The 19,678-nt window shown below is 27.6% G+C and overlaps 1 protein-coding gene across 1 annotated transcript in view; it reads right to left on the bottom strand.

The window, feature by feature from the left end:
• LOC122501093 (39S ribosomal protein S18a, mitochondrial) overlaps positions 1 to 18,119 on the bottom strand; it is a 79,458-nt gene extending 61,339 nt beyond the window's left edge. Inside the window, exons 1-2 of the mRNA XM_043610357.1 lie at positions 17,903 to 18,119; positions 7,504 to 7,640 (exon numbers count right to left, since the gene is read on the bottom strand). Of these exons, the coding sequence (XP_043466292.1) occupies positions 7,504 to 7,640; positions 17,903 to 18,008 (243 nt within the window). The 5' untranslated portion in view covers positions 18,009 to 18,119. The remainder of the gene's footprint in view (positions 1 to 7,503; positions 7,641 to 17,902) is intronic.
• Between the last annotated feature and the right edge of the window lie 1,559 nt (positions 18,120 to 19,678).

Raw genomic sequence — 19,678 nt, 5'->3', positions numbered from 1 at the left:
TTTTACATGGGAATCCATATGGTTTCCTTTATGAAAGTGGATCCCATGTAGATTCCCATGTGGGAACCGAAAACGTGTTATAGTTTCTACTAATACATTTAACAGAGTGTCTATTAACCGCGAAGTAAAAAAAGTTTTATTATATTAATTCGTTTTTAAAAAATTGCTTTTTGCTTTAATTTCTATTGATGCAATATTTTTATTTGTCAAAATTTAAGACCTACTATCAGCCTACAATATAGGTCTTATTTTAGATTTTAGCAGTCGTAACGTGGGGCGTACTTGCGATACAATTAGTTCGAATTAGACCCTACATAACTTTAAAAGCTGGTGGAAAATTAGTATTAATTATGAATACATTAATTGAAATACTACAAACGCATAAAGTACTACAAATTGACAAATACTGTTCTGTAAATATGAATTAGTTAAAAATAGTATTTGATGGAGAACGTCATTTACTGATTCAAATAGTAATATCTTCCTAATGAAATAGTTCATGGTAACTAATTATTAGTTTTTCCCAGTCAAATTAAATTCCTGATTGGTAGACACCTGTTCAAATATATTAGTAGAAACTAAAACCCGTCGAAGACGGGTACGACAGCTAGTCTAATTGATATAATTGTGTTGCTTTGTTTCGAATATAAATGTATTTTTGTTAACTTTGGTGACTAATTTATTTTATGCCCACGACCATCCTCACTATTATTAAACATTCTTACATTTTGGTCTCTTGACTTCAACTTTTTCAAAAATCTAGAAAAATTTAGATAACATTTTTTTTAAAAACCCAAATCTTCGTTAGAATTTCAGCTTTAAAATAGGCCTTCGAAAATTAAAAAAGGTTAATCCGTCTTTGATATATCATTAAAAATGTGAAGCCGTGTTTCGACGATTAGTGCATTTGAATTTAACTGTGACAAATCGATTCTAGCTTCGCGTGGCTGCAAATGGGAGAGAAAACAGGGACGAATTTATGTTGGGAAATAATAAATAATGATGTTTCACGAGTAATATAAAGAAACTCGAAAGTTCATCGTTCTCCCGCATGAAGTCGTCCCTGCTTTCTCTCTCATTTGCAACCGCGCAAAGACAGAATCGAGTCGTCACAGTTAAATTCCAATGCACCAATCGTAGAAACTCGGCTTCACATTTTTAATGATATATTGAAGACGGATTAACCTTTTTTAATTTTCGATGGCCTATTTTAAAGCTGAAATTCTAACGAAGATTTCTGTGTTTTTAGAAAAATTTTATCTAAATTTTTCTAAATTTTTGAAAAAGTTGAAGTCAAGAGACAAAAATGAGAAAATTTTTTTTATTTCTTTCTCACTCTACAACTCAAAAAATAGTTAACGAAATGACTTCAAAGACGTATTATTTTACGCAAAATTTAATCAGCTTTCTAACTGTGTTTATATTTTTTTGTATATCCTTTTATTTACGAGATATGATTGAGAAAGTGATGGCATGTTTTTTCATAGAGTCGCGTGTAATCGCCCTGATATTCGTGGACGGTAGTGTAAACTGTAGAACCACACATACACGTTCATTAAAGAGCTTGTGTTTTGACGTGAACTGATCATAATATAACCTCAAAACTCTAGAAATGTTTGGTTAAAAATACCAAAATACATAAGATAAACACCGTGCATGTAATTGAAATAACCAAAATAATGCATGACATTTATTATTTTTTAATTATTTGAAAATATTGTAATTTAAATACAAAGAATTATCATAATAAAAATTTTGATTGAGATTTGAACGATATTTCACAGATGTCACTTGATCGGTAAAGTAGGTAAATACTCTTATAATTGATGAATATTTCGATGATTGTAAAATAGATATATTAGGGTAATGTCACATTGAGTGGACCGCCACTTTGAGTGGACCACTTGAGCTTTTAAGTTATCTGACAGCGGAAACGTGAAATAAATAAAACGAATAGCAGTACCGCACCTAGAAACCGTAAGAAATTATGTTCCGCGATAATCATACACGTTATTGTTTGATGTAACGCATTTTTAAGAACACAAACCAAAAAAGAAGTCGCTCTTACAATGAGTAAAGTGATTCGGAAGCGTAAAAGTAGTGCAAAATTTAAGTTTTAAAAGGTAACTTATTTTTTTCCTACTACTTTGGACATTGAAATTGATTGTCTTAGTTTAATTAAGTGATAATTTTGACTCAAAAAAAAATTGTGGTGTCTGCCATAAATAGTTGCATGTCACCATGAGTGGACCACTGTTTATAACCACGAGTGGACTGCCTGTTTTTTATATTTTTAATGTCAGTTTACCATTTTTATGGAAGTTAATTCACAATAAATTGGTTTGAAACTATGTTTTATGTTCTTTATTAATTTTTTTGTGATATTGATGTGATATGTGCCAAAATTATTAAAAATGGTTTCACTTCTAAACATTTCGACACAATCATGGTCTGAAGCTGCATAAGCATAAATTTTGTTTTAATATATCAGAAATATTAAATAAATTAAAGAATTTACAATAACTTTTACAATTTTTTAGGAGTGGTCCACTCAAGGTTACACTTTTTTCATTCCTTAAAAATTTGCTATTTTTTTAAAGTCAATTGTTTTTTCTAAATAAAAGAAAATCAAAGCTATTATGGTATAAACACTTATCTAGGGATCTAAACTAAAGCTTGGAATAGAAACTACTATTTTTTAATTGTTTATTTTTTAAATTTTACTTTCAATTATTTTTAACATATAATTTTTTTTATTCCCACCACGACCAGCCAAGTCTCGGCTTCGCCTCGACTTTGCAAAAGTCGGGCGGGTAACTTATTGTGCTATTTTATTATTCAAACAATAATTATAACGTACTTTCGGCTGGGGATACAGAAAAATTGTATACGACACACGGCTAGAAATTTGGATGCCCTGGCGAGCGTGATATATAAAGCCTCAACTTCGCCACGGCCTTATATATCACGCCGGCCAGAAAATCCAAGTTTCTGGCCTAGTATCGTAATATACTATTTTGTCAAAAAAGGGCACAAAAAATATATAATGTAGAGTAATTTTTCCGGAAATTAAGACTTTTTTGTGTACAAGTATGTTTTTCAAGTATTTAAGGGTGAGAATATGTCAAAATCAATTGACTAACTTTTATTCCTTTAAAAAAATTCGATTTTTCAGTGTTATTTTGTGATTTTTTTTAGTTTTTTTTACCATTTAAGAGACTATAACTTCGAAAATTGGGTTTTTATGAAAAAATGATAAAGAGAAAAGTTGTTTGTATTTTCCTAATCTAAAATAATATGAAGTTAAAAATTTTTAAATTTGAAAAAATTGAGTTTTTAAAATTTTGAAACTACTGTAGTTTTTGTAGTTTTCAACGAAAAAGGCTGGTTAACGAACTTAGCCTTTATTTTTACACCAACTTTAGGGCTAATTCCACCAACCTCAATTAAAAGTTAATCAATTATTAAAGCCAGTTTAACGGCTCATGATTGCTTGATTGAGGATTTAATCATTCGTCAACTTTTAATCAGTATTGGTGAAACTGGCCCTTAGTGTGTTAAATTTAAAAATGATCCGATAAGTTTTTCAAGAGTTATCGTGGGAACAACATTTCCGTCTACAGACGGACAGACAACAGACAGACACGCAGACAGACGCACTCGCCGGACCATGATTTTCGGACTCAGGGCACTTTAAAACGTAAAGATTTCATAAAATTAGCAAAAGTCAAAATTCGACCAAAACTAATACCTTTTCATATGATGAGAATGTAATTATTAAATATTTTTTAATAAAAAAATACTAAAATGTATATAACATATGTAGGAGAGTATAGTCGAGGTTGGACCACTGTCTAGGTAGGCCATTCGCGTTTTTTTGTCAAGTTCACTAGCGCCACCTACGCGCATACTTGTCGAAGCTTGTCTAAGGGTACGGTCCCATGTTGAGCAGAAAACACAATGCAAAGCAGAATTTCGTGAGAGTGGAAAGGATAGTGATATTTGACTATCTCTCTTGCACTTACGAAATTCTGCTTTGCATTCTGTTTTCTGCTCAGCATGGGACTGCACCCTTAGTAAAACTTAACTTTTTGTTCAATTACATTTTCGGAGAATCGAAAATTGTGTTTTCTGTGACGTCGGTACAAAAAAAGCTCAAAAAAAGTTTTGTGCATCATGTGAAAAATCATTAATAAAAGATAAAAAAAAAATGAATCGTCAAGGCAAGCATGCAGAAATTTTGTGGGACTTATGGTTGAAAAAAAACAAAGTGAAAAATCGAATCCCGAAACGTATTTCTTTTTGGTTACAACAATTCGGTAATGTTACTTTCTGTCAAGGTCGGCCACTTTGTGTTTAAAATGCGCAAAGATGAGGACGAGCTACTTCATTTGCAAAAACTGCAATTCTGTATAACTCATAATATAATTGATCATCTTATTAATATTTTTATTTAATTTTATTAATATTTCAGTGCAAAATTTTTTTTTATTTATAGGTATTTATTTTTTTATATTGTTTATTTTTATTATTTTGTTATTTCATTAAGTTACAAGCTGTAAACAATAAAAAATCAATTTTCCGTAAGGGGCCGTACACATAATACTTCACGCGATTTTTGACCATTTTTAATAACCCTTCCCTCCCCCTATGTCACACTTCGTCACAAATCTTGAACCCCCCCTTCTCCCTACGTCACGTCACACACGTAAATTTCACTGTAAATTTTATACATTGGACAATATATACATATTATATCTTACACTCTAAATTATTGAATCAGTTAAAAATACCTGATTTAGAAGCAAAAAGTTAGTCACTACTATCGGTTCAAAAAGTATAGTCAGTTGACTTTGAAGGCTTGTAACTTGAATAAAAAAAATCGCACAATATTGAAACTGTATGGAATCAGTAAGTAATTTATTTCTACATTAATGTGAAAAATTAAAAACAAATAAAAATTTTTTTCTTAAAGTTATTTATTTTTTAAGGGAAAACGAACATGTTTTTTGACACTATTTTCAATAAGGCCTACTTTGGTAACATGTAACTCGTTTAATGAGAGTCCTATAATATTCCTGATTTTTTTCTATGTTCCTTAAATCTTTCTGAATAATGTTATTTAAATAAATAACCGTTATTATAATAACTTTTTGAGATTATTAAACGAAACCGTAGTTGTGTTATCTTTGTTGGAAATTAAGGTACGAAGATGAGACAAAGTACACGTTACGGAGAATACGACACTTATTACGATTCATCAACAAAAGTTTGGAAAAAAAAATTATTTTAAGTAATTATTTGCAAAAAACTAAAGCATACTAAAGCATACTACTGTAAGTCTTTTTGTCCGAGACTCCAAGTTTAACACTACTACCTTTTTTTTGGTCATTTTTTTCTGTGGTTGAAACTGATTTATAACTTTAAAGATCTGGTTTCTAAGGATGTACAGAGGTGTAAACACCCAAAATATTTTTCCTGTCTTAAGAAATTCAAAATTGTATGTAGGTTTGGGTAGAAGTGACCTGAAGTCCTCACTTACCTGCTCATGTCTACAATAATACAGTTTATCGCATTTCAAATGTTGACGCCTATGGGAAATGGTTTATGATGGTGTGCACCTTACCGCTAATGGTGCAATAAAGCAAAAAACTGAATATAGTTTTGCAAATAACTTCTTGAAATAATTTTTTTTTCCAAACTTTTGTTGATGAATCGTAATAAGTGTCGTATTCTCCGTAACGTGTACTTTGTCTCATCTTCGTACCTTAATTTCCATCAAAGATAACATGACTCCTATTTCGTTTAAATATCTCAAAAAGTTATTATAATAACGGTTATTTGTTTAAATAACATTATTCAGAAAGATTTAAGGAACATAGAAAAAAATCAGGAACATCATAGGACTCTTATTAAACGAGTTACATGTTACCAAAGTAGACCCTGTGAAAATGATGCCAAAAAACATGTTCTTTTTCCCTTCAAAAATTAATAACTCTCGAAATAATTTTTTTGTATTTCCTTCAATTTCTACAGTAACGTAAAAATGTTGTAGCTACTGATTCCAAGTTGTTTCAATATTATGCGATTTTTATTACTCAAGATATAAGCGGTCAAAGCCAACTGACTTTACATTTTACACCGATAGTAATTCAAATAGTAATATTTTTTTTCTGACAATTAGTTGAAAATAACTGATGTTTCAATACAATTGTTTTTGATTGATTCAATTAGTCACGTTTAACTACCTACATAGCACCGAAACTTTCCTAAAAATTTACTAAAGATTTACTCGCAAGCTTCGAAATATTTAAATGCAAAGTTTAGTGAAAATTGTGTAGATTTAAATATCCCACTTCAATAAATGTTTAGCGCGAAAAGTTAAATTAATTAATTAAGTTAAATTTTTAGGAAAATTTTCACGAAAGTATAGTCGAAAATGCAATTCAAATGTTCAGGAAAGTTTCAAGCTATATTTTTAAGAAAATTTGACGATAGACATTTATTGGAGTGAGAAATTTAAATCTTTACACAATTTTAAAATAAACTTTGCAAGTAAATTTTTCGAATTATGCAAGCAAATCTTTAATATACAATATTTAGAAAAATTTCGGTGTTTTGTGGATAATTTTTCAGTTATTTTTAACTGATTCAGAAGCAAAAAGTCAGTCAGTACTGATTGTCAGTTAAAACCATGATTTTTAACTGATTCAAATTAAGAGAATATATTATTTATCATATTATAAATAATATGCTAATAGATGTTAAACAGGTATCTAATAGATATTAAATAGTTTAAAGCATTTTTAACTTGATTTATTTAGAAAAAGTGACATTGTCACATATAATTTCTTATAATCTTTGAATTTAAAAGATTGTGACGTAACACATGAGTTCACCCCCCCTCCCCCATGTCACACTTAGTCACAATTCTCAGACCCCCTCCCTCCCCCTAGCAGCGTGACGTATTATGTGTACGGCCCCTAACTCCAAACATGTTATTTTATTTTTTAACGATTAATGCCCTTTGAATTTTAAACATGGACCGACCTTGACTGTAAGGGCCAAGCATGACTACAATTTTTTTTTAAATCTTTATAAATTTTTCATTTTAAAACCAATCAATTTACTTTGTACAGAAAAGATGTTCCTATTAAACAGGACTTTCCAACCATATACTTCAATTGTCCAAATTCATTTTTCAAAAAAAGTTATAAACAAAAGTCAAAAAGTGGGCCGACCTCGACTATGTTCCCCTACCTTTAGATAATATATTGATCGTTTAAAACAGTTTAGGAGTTTTTATTTGAAAAATTCACGAAAATAGCCTTTTTTGAGCTGCAAATGGGGGTATAAAATAAAAACAAAAAAATATTTAAAATTTGTCCGGATAATGAGGTCTAAAGTGCTTTTTGTGGATAATATTTACTGATATTGAATTATAATTTAGTGCTAAAGAAATAGTGAATTTTTACTAGTCATGTCAATCTTTAATCAACTTACTGTATGCTTCACTTCCAAACCAGTCGAACAAATAGAACAGGCTTTATTTTCATCATTTTTCAGAAATAAATTAGTACTATCAGTGTGTGAAATTTTACCCTCGATGGTGAGAACTTTTTCTTCCTTCGTTTCAATAACTGTAATATTTAAGTAATACATTTAAAACAGTGAAACTAACACTTAATAAAAAGTTTGTAAAATGCAATAAAAGTAATTCATTACGCTAAAAAATAATATAGGTATGTAGTGTAAGTCGACAAGATATTTACTACATTTCGGAACACCCTCTCCGATTTGTTTGAAAATTTTTATTATTATATTAGTACTTGTAGTCCAATATATATATCGTCAAAATCGTTTCTTTTTGATCTAAAAACAATTCTAGAAACTAGAAAAAATTTTTACGATGCCGTTTAACCCTGCCTAAATAACAATACTCTTCCCATTTAATTAACATGAGATTTTATAGTTATAGAAAAAAATTGTTTTGCTTGTCATTTTTTTTCTCTTGAGTAGGTATAATTTAATTTTCTTTCTTGGGTCTTGTAGATGATCTTGTCCTCTTCACAATCCAGTTTGAAATTTGAAAAAAAATTTTAAATTATAAAAATAGGGAATGTTTTTTTGAAAATAAATAAGATCAATTTTTTCAAAAACACCACCTTTTTTTGTTATCAAATTTTTACTACAAATTTTTAAAATAATTACGAACATTTCCTATGAATTTCAAGCGGGCTAAACCATTCTGGCAATTAGGAGAATTTTTTTTTGAAAAATTTATTTTTACAAATTTTTAAATTGTTAATGTTCACGTCAACAATGTTATAACGATTTATTTGTTTTAAAAAATGCAAGTTAACAATTTGAAAATTTGCAAAAATAAATATTTAAAAAAATTTCTCTTGATGGACAGAATGGTTTAACCCGCTTGAAATTCATAGGAAATGTTCATAATTATGTTAAGAATTTGTAGTAAAAATTTGATAACAAAAAAAGGTGGTGTTTTTGAAAAAATTGATCTTATTTATTTTCAAAAAATCATCCCCTACTTTTATAATTTAAAATTTTTTTCAAATTTTAAACTGGATTATGAAGAGGACAAGACCATTTACAAGACCCAAGAAAGAAAATTAAATTATACTCAAGAGAAAAAAATGACAAGCAAAACAATTTTTTTTCTATACCATGAAGTTAGTCGACCTGCATGATTTGAAATGGATTTAGTCTACTGTGTGATTCTTGGATAGTTTATGAATTGAAATTATTGTTATGGTCCAATTGGATGCATAAAACAAGAAACTTTCAATGAAATATCGAATAAAAATTAATTAATAAGTAGATTTAGCAAAATAATCAGAAAAATCAATAAAAATGAAATTGACCTTTTTAAAACTTGTGTAATAAATTTTTCGCGATAATATGAAAATTTCTCTATCTAAAGGAATCATAATAGAAGAAAATCAAGCATTATTGGTTAGTCAAAGAGTATTATAAACGAAATAAAAATTATTTTTTAAAAAGTGCAAAAATCCCATGTTAATTAAATGGGAAAAGTATTGTTATTTAGGCAGGGTTAAACGGCATCGTAAAAATTTTTTCTAGTTTCTAGAATTGTTTTTAGGTCAAAAAGAAACGATTTTGACGATACCCAAATGAAAATACACTACCGGTCAAAATTGAGAGAACACCCACTTTCAGGTGATTGAAAAACATTTTAAAACATAAAATGTATGAAATCTAAAATTCTTTTCTTTGTATTTTTTAAAAGATGACAACATTTTGAAAAGAACAAGATCTTTTAGAAGTCATTTCATTTGGCCAATATTTTATTTAGATATTTTTAAAAAATCGTCATTTTCAATGTTTTACAAAAATTTTTCTTAGAAAGTGCAGACCGTCGAACTTGGATCAAAAAAATTCAAAAAATTTGGAACTATTTTTCTGTACTAAAAACTATTCTAGAAAATATATAAAACATCATATGGTGTAGATTTTTCAAGATAATTCAATAAAAAAAATACGTTTGAATTTTAAAAATTATTTTTCTGTTAATAAAAATGTTTAAAATTTTTTGAATTTATTTGGTACAAGTTTGACGGTCTGGATTTTTTAAGAAAAAAATTACATGTAAATGCTTATAAGTAATTCTTATGATGCAGCAAATGACCTTTAAAATAAACCTAAGATCATTAAAAAGCGTTCATTATTTTAGAAGTTATTCAAATTTTTGTAAAACGTTGGAAATGACGATTTTTTAAAAATATCGAAATGATTTATTGGCCAAAGGACTTCTGAAATATCTTGTGCTTTCCAAAATTCTATCATCTTTCAGAAAATTAACAGAAAAAAATTTTAATAAATTTTATGTTTTAAAACGTTTTTCATTCGCCTGAAAATGGGTGGTCTCTCAATTTTGACCGGTAGTGTAGCTAACTTGGGAAATAACGGACACCCTAATATATATGTATATTTGACTTTTTCTTATAATCACAAAGTAATTACTCAATGGGTAGTTCGAAATATTTTTATGACGATTTTTCTTTTCTGTTCGGCTCGTGGTTATTTAGCGTTTGCAGTGGCTCTGTAGTGAAAAGTGTTAAAATAACTGTGGAAAGTGATAAAAATGCAAACGACCGTTACCAGCCTTGATCAGCTAATTTTCGTCAACAACAGTCAGCAATAATTAACACAAAATTTTGTGCACATTTTGTGCATAATTATTATAAAAATATAATTGTGTTTAGAACAATGAGAATAACGCCAGGAAGAAAGAAAACCAAGAGAAATATAATTTGTTTAAGGTAAAAACGGTAACAACAGTTTGAATAATTAAAATTCTATCATACTCATTCTAAAATCTGTTATAAATATATTTGTATTATCTCTTAATATTATTATATACATTTATTTTACATAATGTAATAATGCGTTGATCATGTAATATTATCAGGCATCACAGTACCTTTTATCCTCAAAAAAGGGGAATTTTTTCCCTCAAAAAGGGGACAAAAAATGTACCAAATAACAAATTAAAATGTGTTAAAATTTATATTAACAATGTATTAATAGGGGAGAGTAGGCTACATTGAACCAGCGTCAACAGTGAACCACTTCAATTTTCTGAGAAATGACTGAGTGAAATTTTTTCTTATTTAATATATAAGTTAGTTTTACTGAAACAAACTATGTCCAAAAATTTCGGGCACGTAGGTTTATTATTTACAAAGAAAAACTAAAAAAACTGTTTTTCACGTACAAAACAAAAAATTTGGTGGAATTATAATGACGTTTTTTTATTGAAGTAGGAAGTTTTAAAAATTAGTAAACTTGCGATTTATTTCGCTTAGGGTGTCAACTTCAATATTCCGATGTGATAAAGAACTTTAAATCTTACACAAATTTATTATAAACAATTTTTGTTGTGAATGTCATGTGAATACAGTGAGTGCGGCATCATTGAACCACCCGAAAAAGCAAAGAATTTTCAATTTTAAGAGTTGTAAAATTGTCTGCTCTACTAATTATTAAGAAAAATACTGGAAGACGTGCTTTCATCACAATTGTGAACGAGAAAAACTCAAACTGTCACTTTACCTAACTAACCTGACATTAAAATACATTAATCTCCTATATTAACAAGTAATAACAATTAAATAACAATTTTCTATTTTTTTGAGTGGAAAATAAGATTTTTTACAATGTGTAAGTGGAAATATTATTTTTGAAGTAAATTGTAGTGTTTTATTAGAGGTGGTTCAATGTAGACACACATTCTTCAAAATAAGAAAAGTGTAACTGGCTAGAAAAAAATTAAATTTAATTATTTAATCATAATAATTTGTGTTTGTAACGTGTGTATTAACTAAAGGAGTACTTCAGCTTAATTTTGATACAAAAACCTGATCGAAATTAGTAAAATTTAATTAGTTCTTGGACTTTATAAAATACCCGGTTCAATGTAGCCTACCCTCCCCTACTCAAATTTCTTACAGTTTTGGATTCTTTGATAGAAAATAACTTTAATATAAAGAAAATTTTTAAATATTTACATCACATAAACATTAGAAAAATACAATAATTATATTTAAGTGTTTTCGATATATCTTTTTATAAACATTTCTATTATATCGGAATGTTATAGCCATTTAAGAAAGTACATCCAAAGAAATGCAGTCTTTAAAAAAAATAATCATTTATAACATTTAAAAACTTGAAATTTTATTATTAATAAAGTTTTCGGAAAAAAAGTCCTTCTTCTGCATAATTACCAAAACAAATATTAATTTTCAAGAAAAAATATTTAAAACCTACAAAAATTTATTTGTTTATACAATTTGCACATATAATTTAAATTTTTTATCATATCGCTTCTACAGAGTTTTTTTAAGAAAATGATTCAATTTTAATATAATATAATTAAACTAGGATTATTTTAAAATTTAATACATTTAGATCGAATTGGCCAAGAACTATTTTGTGAAAATAGCGATTTCGAAATCTATAAAATTAACTTCTCTTGCTCTAAATTTTTTAAACAATATAAATTGCAAGTTCGTCATATCTATTCATTTATTTTATCAATTAACTATATTTTCATATTTACATTATTAAATTGGTTATATTTTGGGCCATTTGATTCTAAATTTAGTAAACCGCAAAATGATCCTAGTTTAATAGCTTTTAAATCAATTTTTATATAAATATTTAAATTTGAAGTGAAGTAAGCATTTAAAAGCAAATAGTCCAAATGTACTGAAACTTTGCGATCCGAGTGTATTATATAAGTCGCAAACAGTAAAAAAACTTTATATTGTGTGATGGTGTCAATAGTCTGAATTAAAAAAAACATGCTAAATTCAAAAATTGAATCTAAATTTCATGATCATACATTGGAATATATTTTTAAAAAATTAAAAAATTTTATTTCTCATCAGGGTCAAAATTCGTGAAGTGGGCAACTAATTTTCAGTTGGTCAATATTGTTCATGAAATTTATGTTTTTCTGTTTGAAATAATAAATAAAAAATACAAGTTGAACAGTTTTGCAAAATTCGTTTTTTTGTTGTACATATTGTTAAACAAACTTTTTTGTATGAATTTAGAAAAGTTTTTTCTTTAATAAAGTAATAGGTAAAATTTAATGATTTTTGGTATGATTCTATAAAAATAACACGATTTTCTATTAACATTTTTCATTTTAAAATTTAACGTAATTTGATAAAATTAAAAAAAAATTTTAAATTTAAATTTTTAATTATAAAATTATAAACAATTTATTTAAACAAATGAAAATAAATGCAACTTCTCGATCTCTTATTTTATTTTTCAAAAATGAATATTGTTCCTTATTTAATGCCCAAGTATTACCAAAAAGAAAAAATTGGTTTTTACATTTGTTCAAAAGAAATAAATAATTATGTTAATAACAATAAGCATTAAAAAATCATAAAATCTTAAAAATATTTTTTTTAGCTTTATTAGTTAAGAAAATTAATTAAAAAACCTATTAAAATAATGTTTGAGTGTTTCTGATGTATAAAAAAAGTATAACAATTTATTAAATTGTTTAAACAATTAATTGTTCTTATTTTTTTAAATCTGCACTTAGGGCTAGAAATTTCCAGTTTTTTCACAATAATTGTGCAATTTGTCATGAGTAAAACATCTGCTAATGATAAAAAAAAATTAATTAAACATTGTCTAAACAATTAATTGTTGTTACATTTTTCATAAATTGTACTTGGGATTAGAAATTTCTATTTTTTTCTGTATTGTGCATTTTCTTGTAACTACCACATTTAAGTATCGAAGAAAAACAAAAAATTAAATATTTAAACATTGTTTAAACAATTTATTCTATTAATTTTTTAATTTACTGTACTTAAAACTATAACTTCCTTGTTTTTTCTTAATTGTGACATTTTTTATATTACTTAAACACTTAAGTATAATAGAAAAACTAAAAATTTATTATTTAACCATTGTTTAAACAATTTATTAACATTTATTTTATTATTTTTTTTTATTTAATTTTTCAGTTGATTGAATTTAAAAAAAACTAGATATTTCTAGTCCTAAGTACACTTTATGAGAAAAATAACAATTAATTGTTTAAACAATGTTTAATTAATTTATTTTTTATTTTTTATCATTACCAGATGTTTTACTCTTGACAAATTGCACAATTATTGAGAAAAAACTAGAGATTTCTAGCCTTAAGTACAGATTAAAAAAAATAACAACAATTAATTGTTTAAATAATTTAATAAATTGTCATACTTTTTTCATACATCAAAAACACTCAAACATTATTTTAATAGGTTTTTTAATTAATTTTCTTAATTAATAAAGCTAAAAAAAATATTTTTAAGATTTTATGATTTTCTAATGCTTATTGTTATTAACATAATTATTTATTTCTTTTGAACAAATGTAAAATACCAATTTTTTCTTTTTGGTAATACTTGGGCATTAAATAAGGAACAATATTCATTTTTGAAAAATAAAATAACAGATCGAGAAGTTGCATTTATTTTCATTTGTTTAAATAAATTGTTTATAATTTTATTAAATTACGTTAAGTTTTAAAATGAAAAATGTTATTCAAAAATCGTGTTATTTTTATATAATGATTCCAAAAATCATTAAATTTTACCTATTACTTTATTAAAAAAAAAACTTTTCTAAATTCATGCAAAAAAGTTTGTTTAACAATATGTACAACAAAAAAACGAATTTTGCAAAACTGTTCAACTTGTATTTTTTATTTATTATTTCAAACAGAAAAACATATATTTCATGAAAAATATTGATCAACTAAAAATTAGTTGCCCACTTCACGAATTTTGACCCATCAGTAAAAGGGGAAAAGGGGACCAACTGTGATAATTATTAAAAAATATTTTTACAAAATAACAGCATTAAAATCCATTCTATATTCTTTATGGCCTGAAATGAACTAGAAATGATTGAACTTTGGAGAAGTGTTATTCCAAATGGAATAACGTTAAAAGAAAAAATTTTTTGTTTTACATCTTCATTTTGACGATAATGACTGTTCAGGTTACAAAAATTATGCTGTAATTCACGATTAATAAAAACAATTCAAAATTTGCATTTTAAATTAATTCCAAAAAATAATTTTATATCACTTTTAACCCTTAAAGTACACAGTTCAAAAACACATTAGGGCGATTTGTACCCTGCGATACTTTGAAACCTTATATCTTTGTCTCAAATTAATGAAATTCAGTCGATTTTTTTTAATCGATAGAAAATGTTCTAAGGAATATGAAAAAAGTAGTTCTGTACATATAAAATTAATTTATTAAAAAATATTTAACAATAAACAATTACACGCGTTTAAAAATGGAATGCATTTAAAAAAACACTGGGGCGATCTGTACTCAATGTGTATTTTAAGGGTTTATAATAAACCGCATTTCACAGAGTATAAATAAATTTCTGAATGTTAGACTATTTTATTATAACGTTAATTACATTGCATAATGAAAATATTGAAAAAAAGTAATTTCTGTTCAAAGAAAAATGTATCAAAAATCATAACATAAAATTAAAAAGCCAAAAGATTTGTACTTGAAAAATTCAATACATATATTAATACTCAAAAGTTAAAATAAAAAATCATGCCCATAATATAATAGACATTATAATAAATAATATTTTTCTGCAATTTAGAATAAAATATATTGCTGAGAATTAAAAAAAATTGATTATAAAATTTTCAAATTAAATGATAATTATCGACAAGTTTCAATAATTTTCCAAATTCTGCTATACTCATAACACGAATAAATTCACAGAATGGAATTAAATTATCATCAATAAAAACTTTTATTTCAAAATCAGGAATTACTGCAACTCTTTTTCTTACAGTGTTATTCTGTTCGACTTTCTGGAATCCGAAGAATAATGTATTTCCTCTTGAAAAGGACCAGTCCGATGAAAGAAGCTTTATGAAATCGATATGTTGTTGTATAAATTCAAATGTACAAACATTTGTATTCCTAATGTTCTAGATTTTACCACTTTTCTTTCCTTTTTCTTTAACATTTACAAATTTTTTAATTAAAATAACCACTGAATAATATATTAATAATTATACACTAAACTCTAATCGTTGATAATATTTTTGCAATAACATATCTCATTAACAATATTCAAATATTTATAAACAAACTTTAAAGTAGGAAGTATAGTCATAATTATTTTCAAATTATACTATAATACTAACTTTTTCAAAAACTACCTTTTACATATATATTTCATTAAACATTAACTTTCTCTTTATTTTATTACAATATATTATATTATATATATATTATTTATAAAGACGTCAAATAGAAAAGAAAAATCGGAAAAATTATTCGAACAGAGTGGGTGCTTATAATGCATAAAACTTTTAGTAACTACGTCTTTAGACACGGCAGTCTTAAAATATTTTAAATGCTTGACACATGCCCTTTCTAAATGTTAAAAAGAACAATTCTGCACCACGCTCAAATAAACTGGAGTAAATATAACCTATCATATGAAATGAGATTTACATATAAGATTAAATTAGTTTTTAGGTTAGTTTACATTTCGCTTTGAATTTTATACATATACACTGTAAACAAAGTTTTCTGTAGATTTACAGTTTTGTTCAGAATTTTACAGAAACTTGTAAAATAACGTCTTTAAAAGCAGTGAATTTAAAATCCCTCCTGTAAAATTAATACTTTCAATGTCTCAATTTTACAATTTTCTGTAAATTTACTACTCTGAAAGTAGGTAATAAAAAGACAAAAATATTACCTACTTTCAGAGTAGTAAATTTACAGAAAATTGTAAAATTGAGACATTGAAAGTATTAATTTTACAGAAGGGATTTTAAATTCACTACTTTTAAAGACGTTATTTAACAAGTTTCTGTAAAATTCTGAACAAAACTGTAAATCTACAGAAAATTTTTTTTACAGTGTAAGTCATGGACTGTAAAAAAAAATTTCTGTAAAATATCGTCTTTAAAAGTAGGGAATCTAAGTTATCTTTGGTAAAATTAATACTTTAAATGTGTCAATTTTACAATTTTCTGTAAATTTACTACTCTGAATGAGGGACTAAATATTACCTACATTCAGTGTGGCATAATTACAACCGCGGTTGTAACTTTACAAATAATTGTAAAAAAACATAACGTGTATAGTTGTTACTTAGAATTTAGTAAAATCGCTACTCTGAAAGTAGGTAACATTCATCCTACTTTCAGAGTATTAAGTTTACAGAAAATTTTTTTACAGTGATATTTTACTTTGTGGTTTTGTTTTTCACCTTTCTATACGCTAAACTGTCAAGTTTTTGAGGTTATCTTCTCACAAAGTATAATATTAACGAAAATATAAACAAGTTAAATATTACTTCTACTATATTGGCTTCCAAATATTGAATTTTAGAATATTAATATATATTAAAACATATTTTAATAACGTATTGCTATAATTATTATCGTTTTTAATAACGCATGTGGTAACTATCCTTTACCCTACTTAGACGAACTTAGAGACAAAAAATAAATGATTGGGGTACAAAAGTTCCAAAACGGAAGTTCCAATCGAAAAATTCCAAGAAAAAAGTTCCAAAATGAAAAGATCCAAAATTTATTTTTCCAAATTACAAAAGTTCCAAAGTCCAAAATATAAATTTACCAAAGTGTGAAATTTCCAAAATAAAAAGTGTTGAATTGTTAAATAAGTGAAAAGTATTGGAGTTGTTTGAAAAAATAAGGCATCTCCAATATTTCACATTTCTTCTATCTAAATGCTTGTAATACAGAAATCCTTCGATATGTAAATAATTTTTTTCCGTCTTGTATTAATTCTACCATAATTAAAATTTACAATTAATATAATTTCACTGTTCACTATTTTATAGTTTATATAAAATTTTAAATTAAAATAAAATTTTTAATTTTACTAATTTACAATTTAATTAATATAATTTCACTGTTCACTATTTTATAGTTTAAATAAAATTTCTAATTTTACTAATTTACAATTTAATATAATTTCACTGCTTACTATTTTTAAATTTGAAAAAAAAATTTTAATTTCACAACATAATTTTGGAATGAGCACACGTTGAATGAAATTTTTGATTTGAAATTTAAAAAATAAAAAAACAATGTTTGGAAAAAACGACTATTGGAAAAATAATACTTTGGTAAAAATGGCCTTTGGAAAAATAATACTTTGGAAAAAATATCATTTGGGAAAATAATAATTTGGATCCTTCGGAATTGGAACTTCTCTTTTGGAACTTTTGACTCCATACCAAATAAATAATTGGTATTGAGAAGGAGTTTTTCTAAAGTAAATCAACAAATTTTTTTATAACTTACTTTCTTTAATTCTAGTAACACTTGAAAGTGAAAATTTTTTTTTGCTTTCCTGTGATATAATGTTTTTCCGTGTAATAGAACTTATCATAGAATATATGGCTGACATTTTCCTTTATCTTTCTTCTAAGGGGCTTTTTACAACAACTTTTTTTTGGAGACGCATGCATATGAGACGCATGCATATCCCCTAATCGCCAAGTCGTCGAATGATCAAATAGTCGAATGCCAAGTAATCGAATGGACAAAACGTCGAATGCTAAAAACATCGAATCGGCATTTAGTCGAATGCTAAAAACATCGAATTGTCAATACGTCGAATGTTCAAAACGTCGATTTATCAATTAGTCGAATATTAAAAATATCGAATCGTCAATACGACGAATGTTCAAAACGTCGGATTATCGCAATTCGTCGAATGTTAGGCCGCAGTCCCATGGCAGCGTTTTGCGTTGCGTTTTAATGAGAGAGAATGCAGCAAACGTATATTTGCGTCTTTTTCTCTCCCATTACAACGCAACGCAAAACGCTGTCATGGGAATCCACCCTTAAAGGCGAGAACAGAATGCCTATGAAAACGTGTACGTTAACGTGAACGTGGTCACGTGACCCATTTGAAGTCGGTTCTACAATGGGCACGTCGGACGTGGACGTCTGACGTACCGTGCTGACGTCACCCATTTGAATAGCATGGGTGACGTCAGCACGGCACGTCAGACGACCACGTCCGACGTGCCCATTGTAGAACCGACTTGTATAACATTGTGACGTCAGCACGTTACACGTTCACGTAGGCTATTTTGTTCTCGCCTTAAGGTTGAGTCCACAATAGCACTCTTGAACGGAACGTAAACGAAACGAAACAATGCTAAGTATATTGTTTCATTACGTTTACATCCCGTTCAAAAGTGCTATTGTGGACTCAACCTTAAGGTGAGAACAGAATAACGTGAACGTGTACGCGAACGTATGACGTCACCCATTTGAATAAAGGCGAGAACACAATCCATGGGTACGCGAGCGACGTGAACGTAAACGTATGACGTCACCCATTTAGTTAACATTGTGACGTCAGCACGTTACACGTTCACGTAGGCTATTCTGTTCTCGCCTTAAAGGCGAGAACAGAATGCCTATGAAAACGTGTACGTTAACGTGAACGTGGTCACGTGACCCATTTGAATAACATTGTGACGTCAGCACGTTACACGTTCACGTAGGCTATTCTGTTCTCGCCTTAACATTGTGACGTCATACGTTCGCGTACACGTTCACGTTCGCGTTCCCATGGATTCTGTTCTCACCTTTGGGTCGTTCCAGAATGAGCCAAAACGCAACGAAGACGCGACGCGTCTCCATTTGATTAGCATTGGGACGCGTCGCGTCTTCGTTGCGTTTTAGCTCATTCTGGAACGACCCTTTAAAACATCGAATTGTCAATACGTCGAATGTTCAAAACGTCGAATGATAAAAACGTCGAATGCTAAAAACATCGAATTCTCAATTCGTCGAATGTTTAAGGCCAACGCAGAATAGATCTGTAACCGGAACCGCAATCGTAAGCGTAACCGTAAGAATGAGTTAGAGAAGGATAGGTATATTGTTTATCCTTCTCTAACTCATTCTTACGCTTACGGTTACGATTGCGGTTCCAGTTACAGATCTATTCTGCGTTGGCTTTTAAAACGTCGAATGCTAAAAACGTCGAATGATAAAAACGTCGAGCAGGGATGGGTGCGTATAATACATGATGTATAATACGTGGCTTTATACATGTAT

The sequence above is a fragment of the Leptopilina heterotoma genome, unplaced genomic scaffold (assembly GCF_015476425.1).
Source record: "Leptopilina heterotoma isolate Lh14 unplaced genomic scaffold, ASM1547642v1 Lhet_201, whole genome shotgun sequence".
Classification (NCBI taxonomy): Eukaryota; Metazoa; Arthropoda; class Insecta; order Hymenoptera; family Figitidae; genus Leptopilina; species Leptopilina heterotoma.
This window is presented reverse-complemented; position numbering and strand designations above follow the sequence as displayed.